The sequence below is a fragment of the Triturus cristatus genome, chromosome 2_1 (genome assembly GCF_964204655.1).
Source record: "Triturus cristatus chromosome 2_1, aTriCri1.1, whole genome shotgun sequence".
Classification (NCBI taxonomy): domain Eukaryota; kingdom Metazoa; phylum Chordata; class Amphibia; order Caudata; family Salamandridae; genus Triturus; species Triturus cristatus.
Window position 1 is genome coordinate 12,542,026 of NC_140581.1, and position 18,683 is coordinate 12,560,708.

Below are 18,683 nucleotides of genomic sequence, written 5' to 3' on the forward strand. Positions count from 1 at the left end.
ATTGGAATGGATTCCCGGGAACACTTGATTTTTTTCTACTCGTTCTGACGTATCCACAAGTACTCTAACACTAATGGGGAAGGCGTTTCCCATTGTCATGGATGAGTAAACTTCACCTGATCAGCTCTATTACTATTGGTTCGCTGAGGCCTCGGACCCTTTACTCCCACACTCCTTGAGCATGGCAGCTGAGCAGCCTGTGTGGTGGTTTCACAGGATGCTGATCATTGTGGACTCTGTGTCATGCCTCCTGATCTGACATCACTGTCCCGGATAGACGCATCGCCTCTGGTGATACAGGTCTTTAACCCATGCTAAGAGTGACTAATCCAAAGAAGATAAAGCAGACCTTTGTACAGCTGGGGCTCTCTGGCCTCGAGATCTCAGGCTTCAAAGGCCTGATGATGATACGGAATAGTCTTCAGTCGTCCTTACAGCTCCATCTGGGTTCATGCAGAGAATGGGGTAGCACCGTGTGTGGCTTTGGATCTCAGATGCATAAAACCCTTGACTGTATGGAGAGTGTGCCGTTCTACTTGTGGTATGCTTAACTCGAATACGTCCTCCTTACGGCATTTAAATTATGAGCGGAGTCTAGGCTCTCCACCTTTGAGCCTAAATGTGCCAGTCACATACATATCCTAACGGCACTCTGTGCGACAACTTGTACTCTTAGTTGTCCGTGGGCGACAAACCATCAATGAAAGGGAAAAGCCAGTCTACGTCTGATGTCAGATGAGACGAGATTATGGAATAAACTTCAAGAATAAGAGGAAGAGTGGGTGACATGGAGGCGGTGGCCACGAAGATCTCAAGTGAAGTCACATCTGTTTGAGCACCCAGAGCCTCCTCTGAGCACTGCAGAATGACGACTCGATGAGGGGGATTCTAGGATGCATCAAAGTCCGGATTGATATCAAGATGTGGCATCTCTTACAACCTTAGAAGAGCTTGTGGTGGGACACCATCTGTTTATGTGGCATACTACAAAAAGCAGACGAGGAGGACATGACGGGCTATCATCTCCTCTATCAGATGCTAGACTTTCAGGCAGGATAAGTCTAGGACTCTGGAGACCTCACGCTTATAATGGTATGCCTTTTCTGGCATCAGCGTGCCAGAGCTCTGCTACTTTTAGCCGTAATTTGCGTGACGTGGCCTGACTGATATGGAGGAAACCAGTTGCTTCTGAAATGAGCACAGAGAGGCCAATGCAGATGGTGGCCCCAGAATTTGATGCCTGTAAATTGTGACACACAAAATGATCAAATCAAGTCTCTGGGACATAATGTAATGTCCGTCACAGTGTAACCATCCCCGAGGTACATTGAGCCTACGTTTCATCTTCATTAGGCTTCTCAAGAGTTCTCTTCCCCACATAACCACCATTCTCAAACATAAATATACAGCGTATCCCCCCGTATATGTAACAGTTTATGTGGACCATAGATTCGTACCTACATATGTGTATTGCTTTGTATAAACGTGTAGAATAATTATGTTTTTATATATAGATGTTATAAACAGATTTTTGTTAGTTCTGCTTAACAAATGTACATATTACTTATGGTTATATTATTCTCTGTTTGACATATATATAGGTAAATAAGTACATCACTTATCATAACTATTTATCTACACTTGCTTCACTATTGAATTACAGCAACACTTGAAAGTCTGAGTTCATTTAATACTACTAAAACGTAAATCTACACCGGTTACCTCCCTTATACATGTATACCTTCTATGTATTTATGTATCTTTATATTTATTACCTTACCTCTAATTCAGCATCTCCAATGTACTACCCTATTCCTCACCCGTTACCTCTCACAATGTATCTTCTACCTCCACTCGCTGACTCATCCTAAACCATATTCCACTACTATGACCCCCAAAATAACCTTTCTAGACTCTTCCTCCTCCACCCCTCCTTGCATCACCTCATACATTTTACTATTCAGAGCTCCCAAATGAGCCTTTCGTAACCCCTCACTCTGAGTTTTTCCTACTGCACCTCCCCTGTACTCATCCCAAGACCCTCCTACTGCTATGAACTCCCCAAATCCCAGCTTCCTAGACTGTTCTCTCGTCTATCCCTCCATTATCCTTTTCAATCCAAAACCCAGACTGACGTGTCGACTGCTCAAATTAATTTCATGTTTCCCTAGACTAATTCTCCACTAATCCTGTTTGGGTTCTGAAGTAGCGTGCTACTCGCCGAAAAAGCACATCAACACCTCGTCAGGGGTACTAAGTGCTATATACATGTAATTACAATTGTAATTATGTCTGGAAGCCGATAACTGAGGGTAGTAAGGGAGGCCCGTCTCATGCTGGGAGAGGCTGCAATGGGACATCCCTGAGCTCCGATGGACTGACGCATCCTTGTCATATCTGCTATCAGAGGCACCAGACTGTCCTCTGGCCCCATTCACCTCCTATTGCAAAATGCAGCAAACATGTAACAGTGTTCACAATGGTTGGTGTTAATAGTTGTCAGTGGCTGGCTCCTATCACAAGAGAGATTTTTTGTGGGGTTCGTCTGCTGGCTGCCAGCTTGTTTCATCATTCTGTTGACCTCTGCAGAGGAGATGAACGCCTTGGCTTTTACCATAGCTGTCCTTGGCAGCTCCTCGGCTTGACTGCTCCTCTCCTTGACTGCGCCTCTGCTTGGCAGCTCCTCGGCTTGACTGCGCCTCTGCTTGACTGCGCCTCTGCTTGACTGCGCCTCTGCTTGACTGCTCCTCTGCTTGACTGCTCCTCTGTTTGGCTGCGCCTCGGCTTGGCAGCTCCTCTGCTTGGCAGCGCCTCTGCTTGACTGCTCCTCTGCTTGACTGCTCCTCTGCTTGACTGCTCCTCTGCTTGGCTGCTCCTCTGCTTGGCTGCGCCTCTGCTTGGCTGCGCCTCTGCTTGGCTGCGCCTCTGCTTGGCTGCGCCTCTGCTTGGCTGCGCCTCTGCTTGGCTGCGCCTCTGCTTGGCTGCGCCTCTGCTTGGCTGCGCCTCTGCTTGGCAGGTCCTCGGCTTGACGGCTCTCTTGAAGCTTCTCAACCCCTTTACCTAAGATGATAAAAGTGGGTTCTCACCAATGAGCAGGCCTAAGACTCGGGACGCTCTTTTAAAATATTTTTACCTGAGATCTAGAACGCAAAGCATCAGTGGATGAGCGGCAGGTTTCCATCCAGTCACCATGAAGATGTGGATCTTCACCGTATGTTCTGAACCCGAGCAGATGTACGGAGGACGTGGAGAACTCCAATGTGGGCAAAGTGTGCCCAGGAGGAAGGGAAGCAAGCTGCTGGGTAACCAGGCTCGGGCGCTGCAGGAAAGTGGGAACAAAAAACACATTCCCTAGTCACGTACCCACTGTGCAGAGAGATGGCATAGCTTGAACTCTCTCTTCAAAATGGCATCTCAGGCTTGCTACCGGCGCTTAATCAGACCGTTTAAAAAGTAGAGCAAACTTGTCAATGAAGGGCAGTGAGGCCGTGTGGTGTGAAGTTGCATCCGGGGATTACTCACATTGTCAAAAGTAGCATACCTGCTATGTGGGCTATTTCTGATGAATTCACATGTCTAAGGTCATCTCCTAGGTCCAGGGTCCTGCCGGGCACTCAGAAGCTTCAATGCTGCTTGGGAGGGACTTTACTTGAAGCTCTCTGCCTCTCTCTTCCATGCCTGTCAGTACAGTGACTCTGTATTTTATTCTTTTCAGACTACAAAGCCTTCTGCTGCCGGAGGAGATACTGTGCTGTGCTGGTAGAGATGAGGGCTCAACTCCAGCTGGAGCGTGAACTGGAGGAGAAGAGGCGACAAGAAGAAGCAGCAGCGGAGCAGGAGCGAGCCAGGCTACACGAGCTGGAGCACAAGAGTGAGTGACCCTATCATCGCCACAGCTGCCTGTCGCAGTCTCGAGCTCAGCCTCGTACTAGCAATAGGAGCCCAACTGTACCTGAGCATCTCGCATCCATGAGCTCCCTAGCGTCCAGGCCGCATCGACTGTGTCTAAGGCACTGCAATAGAATGTAAGGTTAATGAACACATAATTAGTGATCCTCGTGACTTGTGCTGGCATTGCTCTTAGGTGTATCTCAGCTGAATCTCTTTACTGGAGCATATCTCTTCTGGTTGTCATCAAACGGATGTAACTGGGTACTTTGACAATGCACCTTCAGTGATGTGCATCTTAGCTGGCTATTGGCAGAGAGAGAGTATCTTCAGTGACGAGGATCAGATCTCGCTATTGGCAGAGAGAGAGTATCTTCAGTGACGAGGATCATATCTGGCTATTGGCAGAGAGAGAGTATCTTCAGTGACGAAGATCATATCTGGCTATTGGCAGAGAGAGAGTATCTTCAGTGACGAGGATCAGATCTCACTATTGGCAGAGAGAGCGTATCTTCAGTGACGAGGATCAGATCTCACTATTGGCAGAGAGAGAGTATCTTCAGTGACGAGGATCATATCTGGCTATTGGCAGAGAGAGAGTATCTTCAGTGATGTGCATCTTAGCTGGCTATTGGCAGAGAGAGAGTATCTTCAGTGACGAGGATCATATCTGGCTATTGTCAGAGAGAGAGTATCTTCAGTGATGTGCTTTTTAGCTGGCTATTGGCAGAGAGAGAGTATCTTCAGTGACGAGGATCATATCTGGCTATTGGCAGAGAGAGAGTATCTTCAGTGACGAGGATCATATCTGGCCATTGGCAGAGAGAGAGTATCTTCAGTGATGAGGATCAGATCTGGCTATTGGCAGAGAGAGAGAGTATCTTCAGTGATGTGCATTTTAACTGGCTATTGGCAGAGAGAGAGTATCTTCAGTGACGAGGATCAGATCTCACTATTGGCAGAGAGAGAGTATCTTCAGTGATGAGGATCATATCTGGCTATTGGCAGAGAGAGAGTATCTTCAGTGACGAGCATCTTAGCTGGCTATTGGCAGAGAGAGAGTATCTTCAGTGACGAGGATCATATCTGGCTATTGGCAGAGAGAGAGTATCTTCAGTGACGAGCATCTTAGCTGGCTATTGGCAGAGAGAGTATCTTCAGTGACGAGGATCATATCTGGCTATTGGCAGAGAGAGAGTATCTTCAGTGACGAGCATCTTAGCTGGCTATTGGCAGAGAGAGTATCTTCAGTGACGAGGATCATATCTGGCTATTGGCGGAGAGAGAGTATCTTCAGTGACGAGGATCATATCTGGCTATTGGCAGAGAGAGAGTATCTTCAGTGACGAGGATCATATCTGGCCATTGGCAGAGAGAGAGTATCTTCAGTGACGAGGATCAGATCTGGCTATTGGCAGAGAGAGAGTATCTTCAGTGATGTGCATTTTAGCTGGCTATTGGCAGAGAGAGAGTATCTTCAGTGACGAGGATCAGATCTCGCTATTGGCAGAGAGAGAGTATCTTCGGTGATGAGGATCAGATCTCGCTATTGGCGGAGAGAGAGTATCTTCAGTGATGAGGATCATATCTGGCTATTGGCAGAGAGAGAGTATCTTCAGTGACGAGGATCATATCTGGCTATTGGCAGAGAGAGAGTATTTTAAGTGACTAAGATCAGATCTGGCTATTGGCAGAGAGAGAGTATATTCAGTGACAAGGATCAGATCTGGCTATTGGTGGTGAGGATCTTCATTGGTGTGCACCGTAGCTCGGTATCTTCAAAGAGTAGCTTCAGTGATGTGCATTTTTGCTAGGTTGTTTTCCCTGAGCATCATCAGTGATGTGCATGTTCTGTGCATCTTAGCTGTGTGTCTTCCCTGAGAATATTCAGTGATGTGTATCTTACCTCAGTGTCTTCCCTGAGTATCTTTCTGATGTGTATCTTACCTCAGTGTCTTCCCGGAGTATCTTCAGTGATTTTCATCTATGCTTCATGTCTTTCTTGAGTATCTTCAGTGATCTGCTTCGTAGATGGGTATCTTCTCAGAGTATCTTCAGTGCTGTGCGTCTTAGCTGCATGCCTTCCCTGAGTATCTTCAGTGATGGGGCTCGTCGTTGCAGAGGTGGGGCTCGTCGTTGCAGAGGTGGGGCTCGTCGTTGCAGAGGTGGGGCTCGTCGTTGCAGAGGTGGGGCTCGTCGTTGCAGAGGTGGGGCTCGTCGTTGCAGAGGTGGGGCTCGTCGTTGCAGAGATGGGGCTCGTCGTTGCAGAGGTGGGGCTCGTCGTTGCAGAGGTGGGGCTCGTCGTTGCAGAGGTGGGGCTCGTCGTTGCAGAGGTGGGGCTCGTCGTTGCAGAGGTGGGGCTCGTAGTTGCAGAGGTGGGGCTCGTAGTTGCAGAGGTGGGGCTCGTAGTTGCAGAGGTGGGGCTCGTAGTTGCAGAGGTGGGGCTCGTCGTTGCAGAGGTGGGGCTCGCCGTTGCAGAGGTGGGGCTCGCCGTTGCAGAGGTGGGGCTCGCCGTTGCAGAGGTGGGGCTCGCCGTTGCAGAGGTGGGGCTGGCCGTTGCAGAGGTGGGGCTGGCCGTTGCAGAGGTGGGGCTGGCCGTTGCAGAGGTGGGACTGGCCGTTGCAGAGGTGGGACTGGCCGTTGCAGAGGTGGGACTGGCCATTGGGACTCTTTGTTGCAAAGGTGGGAATCGTTGCAGAGGTGGGTCTTGTTGCAGAGGTGGGACTCTTTGTTGCAGAGGGTGGGACATGCTGTTGTAGAAGTCAGACTCTTCGTTGCAGAGGTGGGACTCGTTGCAGAGGTGGGACTCGTTGCAGAGTTGCTGGCAAGGGTTAAATGCCTGACTCTTTCAGTTTTCGGCCCTTTAGTTACTTCTTTCTGTTTTTTTCTTGTTTCTTCTTCTTTGTAGGAGCTCACACTCCTCCCACCCCCATTCCTCTGCCAAGGAAAAGGATACCACAGAACCTCCCTCATCCACAGTCCAGAGATTCCTCATCTGGGCCCCCTGTGCCCCGCCCACGCAGCAGGCTTGTTGAGGTAAGATATTGGTACCAGTGGTGTCAGCAAGTTAAGTGAAGACAGTGGGACTTGAGGGCCAGTATGAGGAATATCAAACGTGGGAGGAAGAAAGGTGACTAGTGGTGGGAGAGTCCTAGATCAGGTAGAAGACTGGAGGAGGAGGAGAAAGTGTGACTAGTGATGGAGAGCCATCGACCAGGAGAGAGCCTGGGAGGGAGGAGGAAGTGTGGCCAGTGGTGGGAGGGTCCTGGGTCTGGAGGAGCCCCATGGAGGGAAGAGCAAAGGTGAACAGTAGCAGGAGAGTCCTAGACCACGAGGCGGTAGCCTGGGAGGGAAGGGCCAAGGGGACCAGTGGTGGGAGAGTCATAGACTGGGAGGAGACATCCTGGGAGGGAAGAGCCAAGCTGACCAGTGGTGGGAGAGTCATAGACCAGGAGGAGGTTGCCTGGTAAGGGAAGAGCCAAGGTGGCCCATGATGAGAGAGTCATAGAACAGGAGGAGGTAGCCTTGGAGGGAAGAGCCAAGGTGAACAGTGGTGGGAGGGTCCTAGACCAGCAGACGTTAACTTGGAAGGGACGAGCCAAGGCTTGTGTGGCCCACATGGACCCCAACTCATCAGCCTCCATCAAGGAAGAACCCCACAAGGCTCTCTACAAAGGGTCATGGAATTTTAAACCTGAGTCTACCAAGCCATCTTCAGACCCCACTAAGCCAGGAAGGCAAACCTGTACGTGTGGTTGGTATGGTGGCCTGTATCTTCACGTGGGTCACTGCCCCGCCAGTGGCAAGACCTGCAGTACATGTGGCAAATTAAAGTATTTTTCCAAAGTATGCCGCTCATCTCAAGGACGACTACCCAAAGCTCCAACGAAGGGAGCCCACACAGTGGAACCACACTCAAACAACCGGTCTGACAGTGACATGGATAAGGACATGACAGTGGTCCATGTCATAAGAACAATGGACAATCTCAAGGCCATTCACCGGACAGTCCCCATGTGGTGTATGGAAGTGCAAGACCACCCCATTTCCGTGCTCATTGACACCAGTGCCTCCATCAACCTGATGGCCGTAGATGTCTATGGCAGTCTGCCCAATTCACGGGTGGTTCACCACACAAGGGTGAAGGTATACACTTTTGCAACTGTTCACCACTGAGGCTCCAAGGCATATTATATGCTAAGCTCTCCCATGATGCCTCCTGGAGGAGAGCGAAGGTGTAGGTGTTGCAAGAGGGGTTGGGGTTCCTCCTCAGCTGCCGAACAGTCCAAGACCTGAACTTAATACAGTTGTCTTTCAGTGTGGATGCCCAAGATCTCGACTGCCTCTTGCAAGAGTTTGCACCTTTATTTGAGGTAACCAGTTGCCTAGTGGGTCCAGCCATCCGGATACACATCGACGAGTCTGTCGCACCTTTGACACTTAGAAATCGTAGGATTGCCTTACACCTCCGCTCCAAGGTGTAAGCCAAACTAAAGATGCTAGAGAAAGTGAGCATCATTAAAACTGTGAAAGGCCTCACACCGTGGGTCTCCCCCATCATGGTGGCAAAAAATATCAAACGACCAGCCGCCGTCCGCATCTGTATGGACATGAGAGTTCACAACCAGGGAATAAAGCGTTAACGTCTTCTCACACCAACCATAGATGACATAATTGGAAAGCTAATGCAAAAAGGTACACAGTTCCTCTAGTCGAGAAAGAGAAGGGGGGGGGGGACAGGGAAGGAAACAAAGGGATGTATTGTCACGTGTCATGGGGAATAAGGCCTGATCACGAGTAGTACAGGTCAAGAAAGTAGAAGCGGGGGGGAAACCTTTTTTTTGGAACTAGGGCTCTCACACACCCAGCAAGCTAGGTGTCATGCTTCATCATTTGAGCCTGCCCCTCGTCAGGTTGGCGCTGCAATTCCTGACGGGCTCCCAATATTGGGGCTCTTTGGCGGGGATCTTTTGTTCCTGCCGAAGGGTGCAGTGGGGGTAAGGGGCCCTAGAAGGTGTAGATGTAAATGAATGTATAAAATAGGTACTGTTAGTCCACACGTGAATTTTATTAAAGTGGTAAACAGCCTAATTAAAAACAATGAAAATTGAGGTGGGTATAGGCACTAGTGATTATGTAGCTAGTTATGCTTACCCTACTCTCAAGAAGATCGACATGTTTCGTGCCTTGGTAGCCAAAATGGTCAGGGCACTTCCTCAGGATCAAATAATAAGGACTATCTACAACAAAAGGTAAGTGACTAGTCTACATACCTAGCAGGTGCAAAAAGTAACCTACAGGGGAAGACAAAAGACAACAACGTGACAATAAATAACACATTGAAATGCACTCACTTGATGAGACAGATTTTTGTCAATAGGAGGCTCTTAGTGTCAATGGGGATAAACAAGGGTGCAGGAAAGTAGCAGTCACCCAGGTGGAAGATATACAGTTGTTCACAAAAATGTAATAAAAACAATAGATGCAATAAACGGAATAATTCAATCAAGGCAGTGCAGGGAAAAACTCACCTAAACTGCTTTCAAGGCAATCTTGCAGCAGTGGCCGGCGGTTATAATGGACTCCAATGTGGGTCCTAAGGATTGATGCCAGAAGGGTGAGAGAAAAGGATTAAAATAAAGGTGAAAACCCGCGGTACCGGAACCGGTACTGGAAGGAGTATGGCGGGTCAACCATGGCGCCCACGTAGGTGAGAGAGACCAAGGACAGTCAGGGCGGCCCATCGCCTCTTAGTAAACTAACACGGGCGGTGTGGTGTGCAGCCATGGTAACCCAGCAAAGCAAGGGGCAGCCGGCGCGGAAGCCAGGTGCATAAAGGGGGTGTGTCGCCACACGCCCGTGCTGTCCTCCTGGTGTGAGGGACAAGTGCCGCCACTCCTCGTTGCAAGCGGGCCAGGTCATGGACGGTGACGCCCATGAAGTCACAACAGTGGAGTAGGTGCCAAAAGCGCTCCGTAATGAAAATCTCACCTCAATGAGGGTCTGGACCATGGTGGAGGAAGCAAGTAGTACTCACCCGCGTCGAAAGGCGCCTATGCTCCTGAACCTACCCCTACCGCCGTCCCTGGGATGGTTGGAGGTGAGTGAGGGTATGAGTCTGATATGCTGCGTCAGGATGACGTGTATTGCATCATGTGACCGCTAGCGCGGGGCCCCAATGGTGGAGATAGTACGGCCGGGGCAGCCATGATGAAACGGGGAGGAAACTGAGGTGTTTGCATCCTGATGACGTAGAGCACGTCATGTGACCAGAAGTGCCTGGCAGAACGCTCGGAGCGGCCGCTACAGCCGCGGCGGCCATTTATGACCGGGAGAGTTGTATATCCAGCGCAAGGCACACCGGTTTGGTAACGACCATGGTGGCGTGGGCCCGCTAGAGAGTGGAAGGTTGGATACAAATTAAAGTTAAAAATTAAAAGTTGGAATTGAAAATTGAACCCAATGGACAATATAGATCCGAGTGGTTGAGGGGGTTATGCGGTATAAGGGGGCTTAATAGGGAGGTCATCCAAGGTGCCAGAAAGGGTGGTACAGGCCACAGACCACAGGGTGCGTCTGGGTCTGGGAGAACAGTATATCTCAGTGGGGGGATCAAGCTCAGGTGGAGAACAAGGAATAAAGCTACGGGCAGGGGGACTTCATCCAGTGAGTGCACCCCATGGGATATCGTCGTTGAGGCCTGTCAGATGTGTGGATAATCTGAGAACCCATCTCTGCTCAAGCCTGAACAACGCATTTTTAGAGATCTGCGGATGAGCCTCTAAGACTAACCAGCTCATTGAATCAGCATGGTGTTGCAATTCCTTGAAGTGTGTGTAGAGTCTAGTCGTAACTCTCTGACAGCGTATGTTGCTTCTATGCTCTGTAATCCTAGTCTTGATCGTGCGAGTAGTCATACCTATGTAATGTAGGTCACAAGGGCATGTAATCATGTAGATACAATTCTTTGTGTTGCAATTAGTGTGTCTGGTCAAAACCCAGTGAAAATCATTTTTAAAAGTGATGTCCTTGGTGGTGGTGGTCAAGTTACAGGCCACACATGAACCACAAGGGAAGTGACCTTTTACTGATGGTAAATCCCACATAGTGCGTTGTGTTTTGGTCATAATCAATTTTGGTCTTGTGTGGACCAGAATAATTTTCTTAATTCTAGTAGAATCAGGTGTAAAGGAAGTGACACAGGTAAGTATGTCAGTTTCAGGTTTCATTCGTGTCTCAAGGAGTGCCTCTCGTGGGTTGTTCCTAGCTCTTTTCATGGAGTTATGGACCTGTCTTTCGGGATAACCCCTCGCCTTCAGATTAGATGATAAAACTCTAGCCTCTGTGTTATAGTCTGCCACCCTTGTGCAATTACGTCTAATGCGTAGGAACTGACCAAATGGTAGATTGTCCCTCAATGTTTTGGGATGATGGCTGTCATAGCGCAGTAGACTATTGCGATCGGTTGGTTTTTTATATAATGTTGTGCTAAGAGTACCATCGAATAGTGTGATGTTCAGGTCCAGGAATGGTACTGAATGTTCTGATATTGTGTGGGAAAATCTGAGATATTCATTTTGTTCATTGATCCATTTAGTGAATTCTACACAATCAGTGCGTGTACCATTTTATCATCTAATCTGAAGGCGAGGGGTTATCCCGAAAGACAGGTCCATAACTCCATGAAAACAGCTAGGAACAACCCACGAGAGGCTTGAGACACGAATGAAACCTGAAACTGACATACTTACCTGTGTCACTTCCTTTACACCTGATTCTACTAGAATTAAGAAAATTATTCTGAGAAACTGGAGTATTCTAGAGACAGGCCTGAGCATACCCAAACCAAAAGAGAACACAAAACATCAAGGACCTACTGGTCCACACAAGACCAAAATTGATTATGACCAAAACACAACGCACTATGTGGGATTTACCATCAGTAAAAGGTCACTTCCCTTGTGGTTCATGTGTGGCCTGTAACTTGACCACCACCACCAAGGACATCACTTTTAAAAATGATTTTCACTGGGTTTTGACCACACACACTAATTGCAACACAAAGAATTGTATCTACATGATTACATGCCCTTGTGACCTATATTACATAGGTATGACTACTCGCACGATCAAGACTAGGATTACAGAGCATAGAAGCAACATACGCTGTCAGAGAGTTACGACTAGACTCTACACACACTTCAAGGAAATGCAACACCATGCTGATTCAATGAGCTGGGTAGTCTTAGAGGCTCATCCGCAGATCTCTAAAAATGCGTTGTTCAGGCTTGAGCAGAGATGGGTTCTCAGATTATCCACACACCTGACAGGCCTTAACGACGACATCCCATGGGGTGCACTCACTGGATGAAGTCCCCCTGCCCGTAGCTTTATTCCTTGTTCTCCACCTGAGCTTGATCCCCCCACTGAGATATACTGTTCTCCCAGACCCAGACGCACCCTGTGGTCTGTGGCCTGTACCACCCTTTCTGGCACCTTGGATGACCTCCCTATTAAGCCCCCTTATACCGCATAACCCCCTCAACCACTCGGATCTATATTGTCCATTGGGTTCAATTTTCAATTCCAACTTTTAATTTTTAACTTTAATTTGTATCCAACCTTCCACTCTCTAGCGGGCCCACGCCACCATGGTCGTTACCAAACCGGTGTGCCTTGCGCTGGATATACAACTCTCCCGGTCATAAATGGCCGCCGCGGCTGTAGCGGCCGCTCCGAGCGTTCTGCCAGGCACTTCTGGTCACATGACGTGCTCTACGTCATCAGGATGCAAACACCTCAGTTTCCTCCCCGTTTCATCATGGCTGCCCCGGCCATACTATCTCCACCATTGGGGCCCCGCGCTAGCGGTCACATGATGCAATACACGTCATCCTGACGCAGCATATCAGACTCGTACCCTCACTCACCTCCAACCATCCTAGGGCCGGCGGTAGGGGTAGGTTCAGGAGCATAGGCGCCTTTCGACGCGGGTGAGTACTACTTGCTTCCTCCACCATGGTCCAGACCCTCATTGAGGTGAGATTTTAATTACGGAGCGCTTTTGGCACCTACTCCACTGTTGTGACTTCATGGGCGTCACCGTCCATGACCTGGCCCGCTTGCAACGAGGAGTGGCGGCACTTGTCCCTCACACCAGGAGGACAGCACGGGCGTGTGGCGACACACCCCCTTTATGCACCTGGCTTCCGCGCCGGCTGCCCCTTGCTTCGCTGGGTTACCATGGCTGCACACCACACCGCCCGTGTTAGTTTACTAAGAGGCGATGGGCCGCCCTGACTGTCCTTGGTCTCTCTCACCTACGTGGGCGCCATGGTTGACCCGCCATACTCCTTCCAGTACCGGTTCCGGTACCGTCGGTTTTTACCTTTATTTTAATCCTTTTCTCTCACCCTTCCGGCATCAATCCTTAGGACCCACATTGGAGTCCATTATAACCGCCGGCCACTGCTGCAAGATTGCCTTGAAAGCAGTTTAGGTGAGTTTTTCCCTGCACTGCCTTGATTGAATTATTCCGTTTATTGCATTTATTGTTTTTATTACATTTTTGTGAACAACTGTATATCTTCCACCTGGGTGACTGCTACTTTACTGCACCCTTGTTTATCCCCATTGACACTAAGAGCCTCCTATTGACAAAACTCTGTCTCATCAAGTGAGTGCATTTTAATGTGTTATTTATTGTCACGTTGTTGTCTTTTGTCTTCCCCTGTAGGTTACTTTTTGCACCTGCTAGGTATGTAGACTAGTCACTTACCTTTTGTTGTAGATAGTCCTTATTATTTGATCCTGAGGAAGTGCCCTAACCATTTTGGCTACCAAGGCACGAAACATGTCGATCTTCTTGAGAGTAGGGTAAGCATAACTAGCTACATAATCACTAGTGCCTATACCCACCACAATTTTCATTGTTTTTAATTAGGCTGTTTACCACTTTAATAAAATTCACGTGTGGACTAACAGTACCTATTTTATACATTCATTTACATCTACACCTTCTAGGGCCCCTTACCCCCACTGCACCCTTCGGCAGGAACAAAAGATCCCCGCCAAAGAGCCCCAATATTGGGAGCCCGTCAGGAATTGCAGCGCCGACCTGACGAGGGGCAGGCTCAAATGATGAAGCATGACACCTAGCTTGCTGGGTGTGTGAGAGCCCTAGTTCCAAAAAAAGGTTTCCCCCCCCCCCTTCTACTTTCTTGACCTGTTCTACTCGTGATCAGGCCTTATTCCCCATGACACGTGACAATACATCCCTTTGTTTCCTTCCCTGTTCCCCCCCCCTCCCCCCCCCCTCTTTCTCGACTAGAGGAACTGTGTACCTTTTTGCATTAGTAGTTGACGGGGTATGTACACTGAACCTCATTAAACCTACCCCTTTGTCCCTAATTTGTTGACATCATTGGAAAGCTGTCTGGATCCAAGTTGGTCTCTAAAATGGATCTGTGGTTGTGATAACACCAGATCGTGCTGCATCTGGACGCCCGCCCCATCACCACATTCTCCACCCATGCTGGCCTATGGAGGTACACCCAACTAAGCTTTGGTGTTTCCAGCACAGCAGAAGTTTTCCAAAACATTATGAGGAATGTTCTACAAGGCCTGCCCGGTGTGCTGAATGTGAGCAACAATATTCTTGTACACTCTTCTACGTTGGGAGAACACCTGAACCACCTCCATTCCGCCTTCACATGACTAAAAAAACAAGGATTAATGCGTCATCGCAAAAAGTGCCACTTTTGGCAAGGGACATCAGATTCTCCGGGTACCGTTTCTCGGATAAAGTGATTGGGCACGACCCTGACAAGGTGAAGGACATACAGGATGCCTCTGCTCCCAACTCGGTGTCCGCAGTTCACTGCTTCAAGGGAATGGTAATGTACTGTTGGTGCTTGATGCAGAACCTGGCAGACCTCACCCGCCCACTTAGAGCTCAGCTCACCAAGTCATCTAGCCCCTGCGTGTCGGAAACCGAGCAAGAAGTGGCTTTTCGACGAACCAAAGCTGTGTTGTCGTCTGATATCTCTCTTGTCTACTTCAACCCATAGATAAATTCTCAGCTAGTGGTGGACACCAGCCCTAAGGGCCTGGTGGTTGTGCTTGCCCAAAAGCAGAAGTGAGGAGAATGGGCCCTGGTAGCTTACGCCAGCCGTAAGCTCACACTCAAAGAACAATGTTATTCCCGAATAGAGGACAAGGCATCACCATTTTGTGGGGCTGCTGGCATTTCTACATCTATCTGTATGGCCATCCATTTTCCATCATCACAGATCACAGGCTGTTGATTCCTCTGTTCCGTGGATCATAATCAAAGCTTCCCCCAAGAAAAGAAAACATGGATTCTGCATCTGCAGGAGTTCCAATTCACCATTGAATACTGACCAGGTACCCGGAGCCCGGCTAATTTTCTGTCCCTGCATGCTCAGCCAGCCACTCCTCCCGAGATGGCCTGAGCCCTAGTGACCGGAGAATGTTACTCATTGTAGGCCACGGCAGACCTCTCCAAATGTCTTTACTGGAAGTGGAAGAAGCTACCCAGCTAGGTGACTGCTTACAAATAGCCATCAAGGAGCCACAACTGGGGATTGACAGCTGCTTCGGACATGGGAGTATCCTCCTCTGTCGAGCCCCTCTTCTAAGAGAGACCCTTGAATCATCCCAACCCTTTCCCTGTGGTACTCAAAGGCTTACATGTGGGTGGCTCTTCAAATTTGTCATGGGACAAGATTCGAACCCAAAACAACCTCCACTTTGAATGCTCCCTTTTGCACAAGGAGGCTAAATCCATTCTAAAGGCAATACATAATGTCCAACGCGAACTATCTGTTACCAGCGAGGGCTCCTTGTTATGAGGCTCGCGGTTGGTGCTACCTGGAAGCCTAACACAGTAAACTGCCATCAATGCACATGCAGCTCACCAAGTCATTGTAAAACCCAAGAACAGACTCTGGAGCAAGGGCTGGTTCCCAGGGATCGACCAGACAGTGGAGGTGGTCGTGTAAAATTGCGCTGTCTGTCTTGCTACCAGTCAGCCCGACCAACGGCCGCTGGTTATTACAGAAGATGTTCCTAGTGCCCCTTGGTGTAGGAGGCTGGCTTAGTATATGCTGCACACTTATTTAAGTGAAGCACCCTGCACTAATCCAAACAACCCTTATGGCAATTTTAGTGGTCTTAGACAACCATAGAAAGCTCTGGAGACCAGCCTTCAGGCTTAGCCCAGAAGGACTGTTAAGCAGCTTGTTTTACCAGAACTAATCATGTATTGTAGGCTTATTGAAAAAGAACCGCAGTGTAGTAATAAAAATAAGTGTTCGAGGCATATGAGCTGCAGATTACACACTTTTGCATAGATCGCCATCTGGTGTTGGGCCCGGATGTTTGCAGTTTGTTTTTCCTCTTGGAAAGTCTTTGGAAGTCACGAGGTCGGTGACTCCTCCTTTGGATCGTATTGCGCATGGGCTTCAGCTCCATCCTCAGATTGTTTTTTTCCGCCATCGGGCTCGGATGTGATCTTCGCGCTCCGGTTCCGAACAGCTTCCAGTTCGACGATCGACGCACAATCCTCACCCCAATCACTGTATTGTTTCGATCACGATCTCTTCAATCAACGCGCTTTCTCATGGACACAAACCTTCGGTTCCAGTCGTCGACGGCGGCCTTCGGGCCTACTCAGTCTCCGGTCCCGGCTCATGGAAAGAACTCCATTCAAAAAGTGCCCTCAATGTGGGTCCAAATTTCCCCACACCGATCTTCATGAGGTATGCAACCTTTGCCTCTCCCCGGAACACGAGGCTCGAGACTGTCCAGCCTGTAAGTCTTTCTGATCTAAAAAGACTATTCGGGACTGAAGAGCCAGAAGGAACATGGCACACTCCTCGACGTCCATTCCAGTCGACCTCTTCGGAGATGACATCGACGATCCGGAACATCATCGTACCGAAGAGGACCTCGTCAGCGCTTCCGAGGCCGACAAGTCAGATGTGGAGGACATCACCCCGGCGCAGAGGGTCGTGAGTACCAATCTACCCCCTCCCACACCCGCGCCGACACCCAGAAAGGCTTTGGTCACGCCTTCGCCTCCGGGCCTAGGCAAGACCAGAGACACTGCTTCACACACCCCACCTTCGGGTCCGGTGAAGAAGCCAAGTAAGCCTTCCGGCGGTTCGGGCTCGAGCCAGCCTGCCAGCGGTGCCGAGAAACACACTTAGACACCGAAAAAGAAGACGGCCTCCACCTCGACACCGAGCTCCGCACCGAAGCCCTCGGGGTCGAAACCCAGCTCTTCGGCACCGACGCCACCTTCGGTGCTGACCAAACCACATAGGCCACCGGCACCGACACTTCCAAGCCGAAGCACAATTCGGCGCCGACCAAGAGACCGGAGGGTCCCAAGCCGGGTTCTAAACATCAAACCGGCACGGAAAAACCTAAAAAATCATCGGCCCCGACGCCTTCGACGCCGACGGACCAAATTACCTCACCAGAGTTATTTACACCGGATCCCTTGCAAACAACTCTTACCAAGGATCCAAAAACTGGACGTTTGACGCTCTTTACTAAAAAGAGACATTTGGAGAAGCCTGCTCCACCTCAAAAGAGGAAGGACTCTGCTACCTCTCCATTCAGAATACCTTCCCCCTCCTCCTCCACCTCCTCCTCCTTCCCCACCTCCACCCCCTCCACCCTCTCCACCCCCACCTCATCGTTCTCCTACTCCATCTCCAGACGATGATGATCATGGGGACCCATATTATGATACAGGGGATGTGCCACAAGACCCCACCCCTACAGGATCTCCAGATCCATGGGACGATTACCATATACCAGATATCCCCAACGTCCCACAAGACTATATTTGCCCCTCTAGACCATCTCCACCTGAAGATTCACTAGGGTTTAACCATCTTCTGCAAAAAGCAGCACATTATCATGGGGTGGACATGCATAATGACCCTGTGGAGGAAGATTTCCTCCTAGACACATTCGATACTACACAGAGGTCCACCCCCATACTGCCCATGCTCAAAGGGGTGGTAAAGCATGCGGCAGAAGTTTTTAAAGACCCAGTGAGAGCAGGGTCCTTAACCCACGTATCGAAAAGAAGTACAAACCTGCTCCCTCAGATCCCTCTTACATCAGAGGACCAGCGCCACTAGATTCCTTGGTGGTATCTACGGCACGTAAAAGGGCAAACTCACAAGCGTCAGGTGATGCACCACCACCTGACAAGGAGTCAGAACTGCTAGATGCTTCAGGCAAACGCACAGCATCCCAGGCCGCCAACATATGGCGTATCGCAAACACTCAGGCACTGCTGGCCAGATATGACAGGGCTCATTATGACGAATTAGAAAGCATAATGCAACATCTCCGTGAAAAATATAAAAGTGGAGCCAACGAGTTGATTCAAGAGGGTAAAAGAATCACAAACACCTCTATACGTTGTGCCCTAGACGCAGCAGACACAGCCTCCAGGGCCATTAACACCAGCGTCCTTCTCCGTCGCCATGCTTGGTTAAGAGTATCTGGGTTTAAACCAGAAGTACAAGCCTCTATCCTTAACCATCCCTTTGACCAGGAACATCTTTTCGGGCCAAAGGTGGATGAGGCCGTAGAAAAGATGAAAAAGGACACGGATACAGCAAAATCCATGGGGGCCTTACTGTCTCACCTGCCCAGACGCTCCTTTCGCCGCTCATCCTTTCGGAGTGCATCCAGAGGCTACTCCTCAGACACAGCGTCCACATCGTACAAGTCCCCTACTCAGACCA

General features: G+C 49.4%; 1 protein-coding gene across 1 annotated transcript in view; it reads left to right on the forward strand.

The window, feature by feature from the left end:
- The window catches only part of LOC146863614 (myosin-IIIb-like), a 547,606-nt gene that overhangs the window by 424,344 nt on the left and 104,579 nt on the right, over positions 1–18,683 (forward strand). The window contains exons 23-24 of the mRNA XM_085627644.1: positions 3,716–3,871; positions 6,797–6,924. Coding sequence (XP_085483770.1) covers positions 3,716–3,871; positions 6,797–6,924 — 284 coding nt within the window. The remainder of the gene's footprint in view (positions 1–3,715; positions 3,872–6,796; positions 6,925–18,683) is intronic.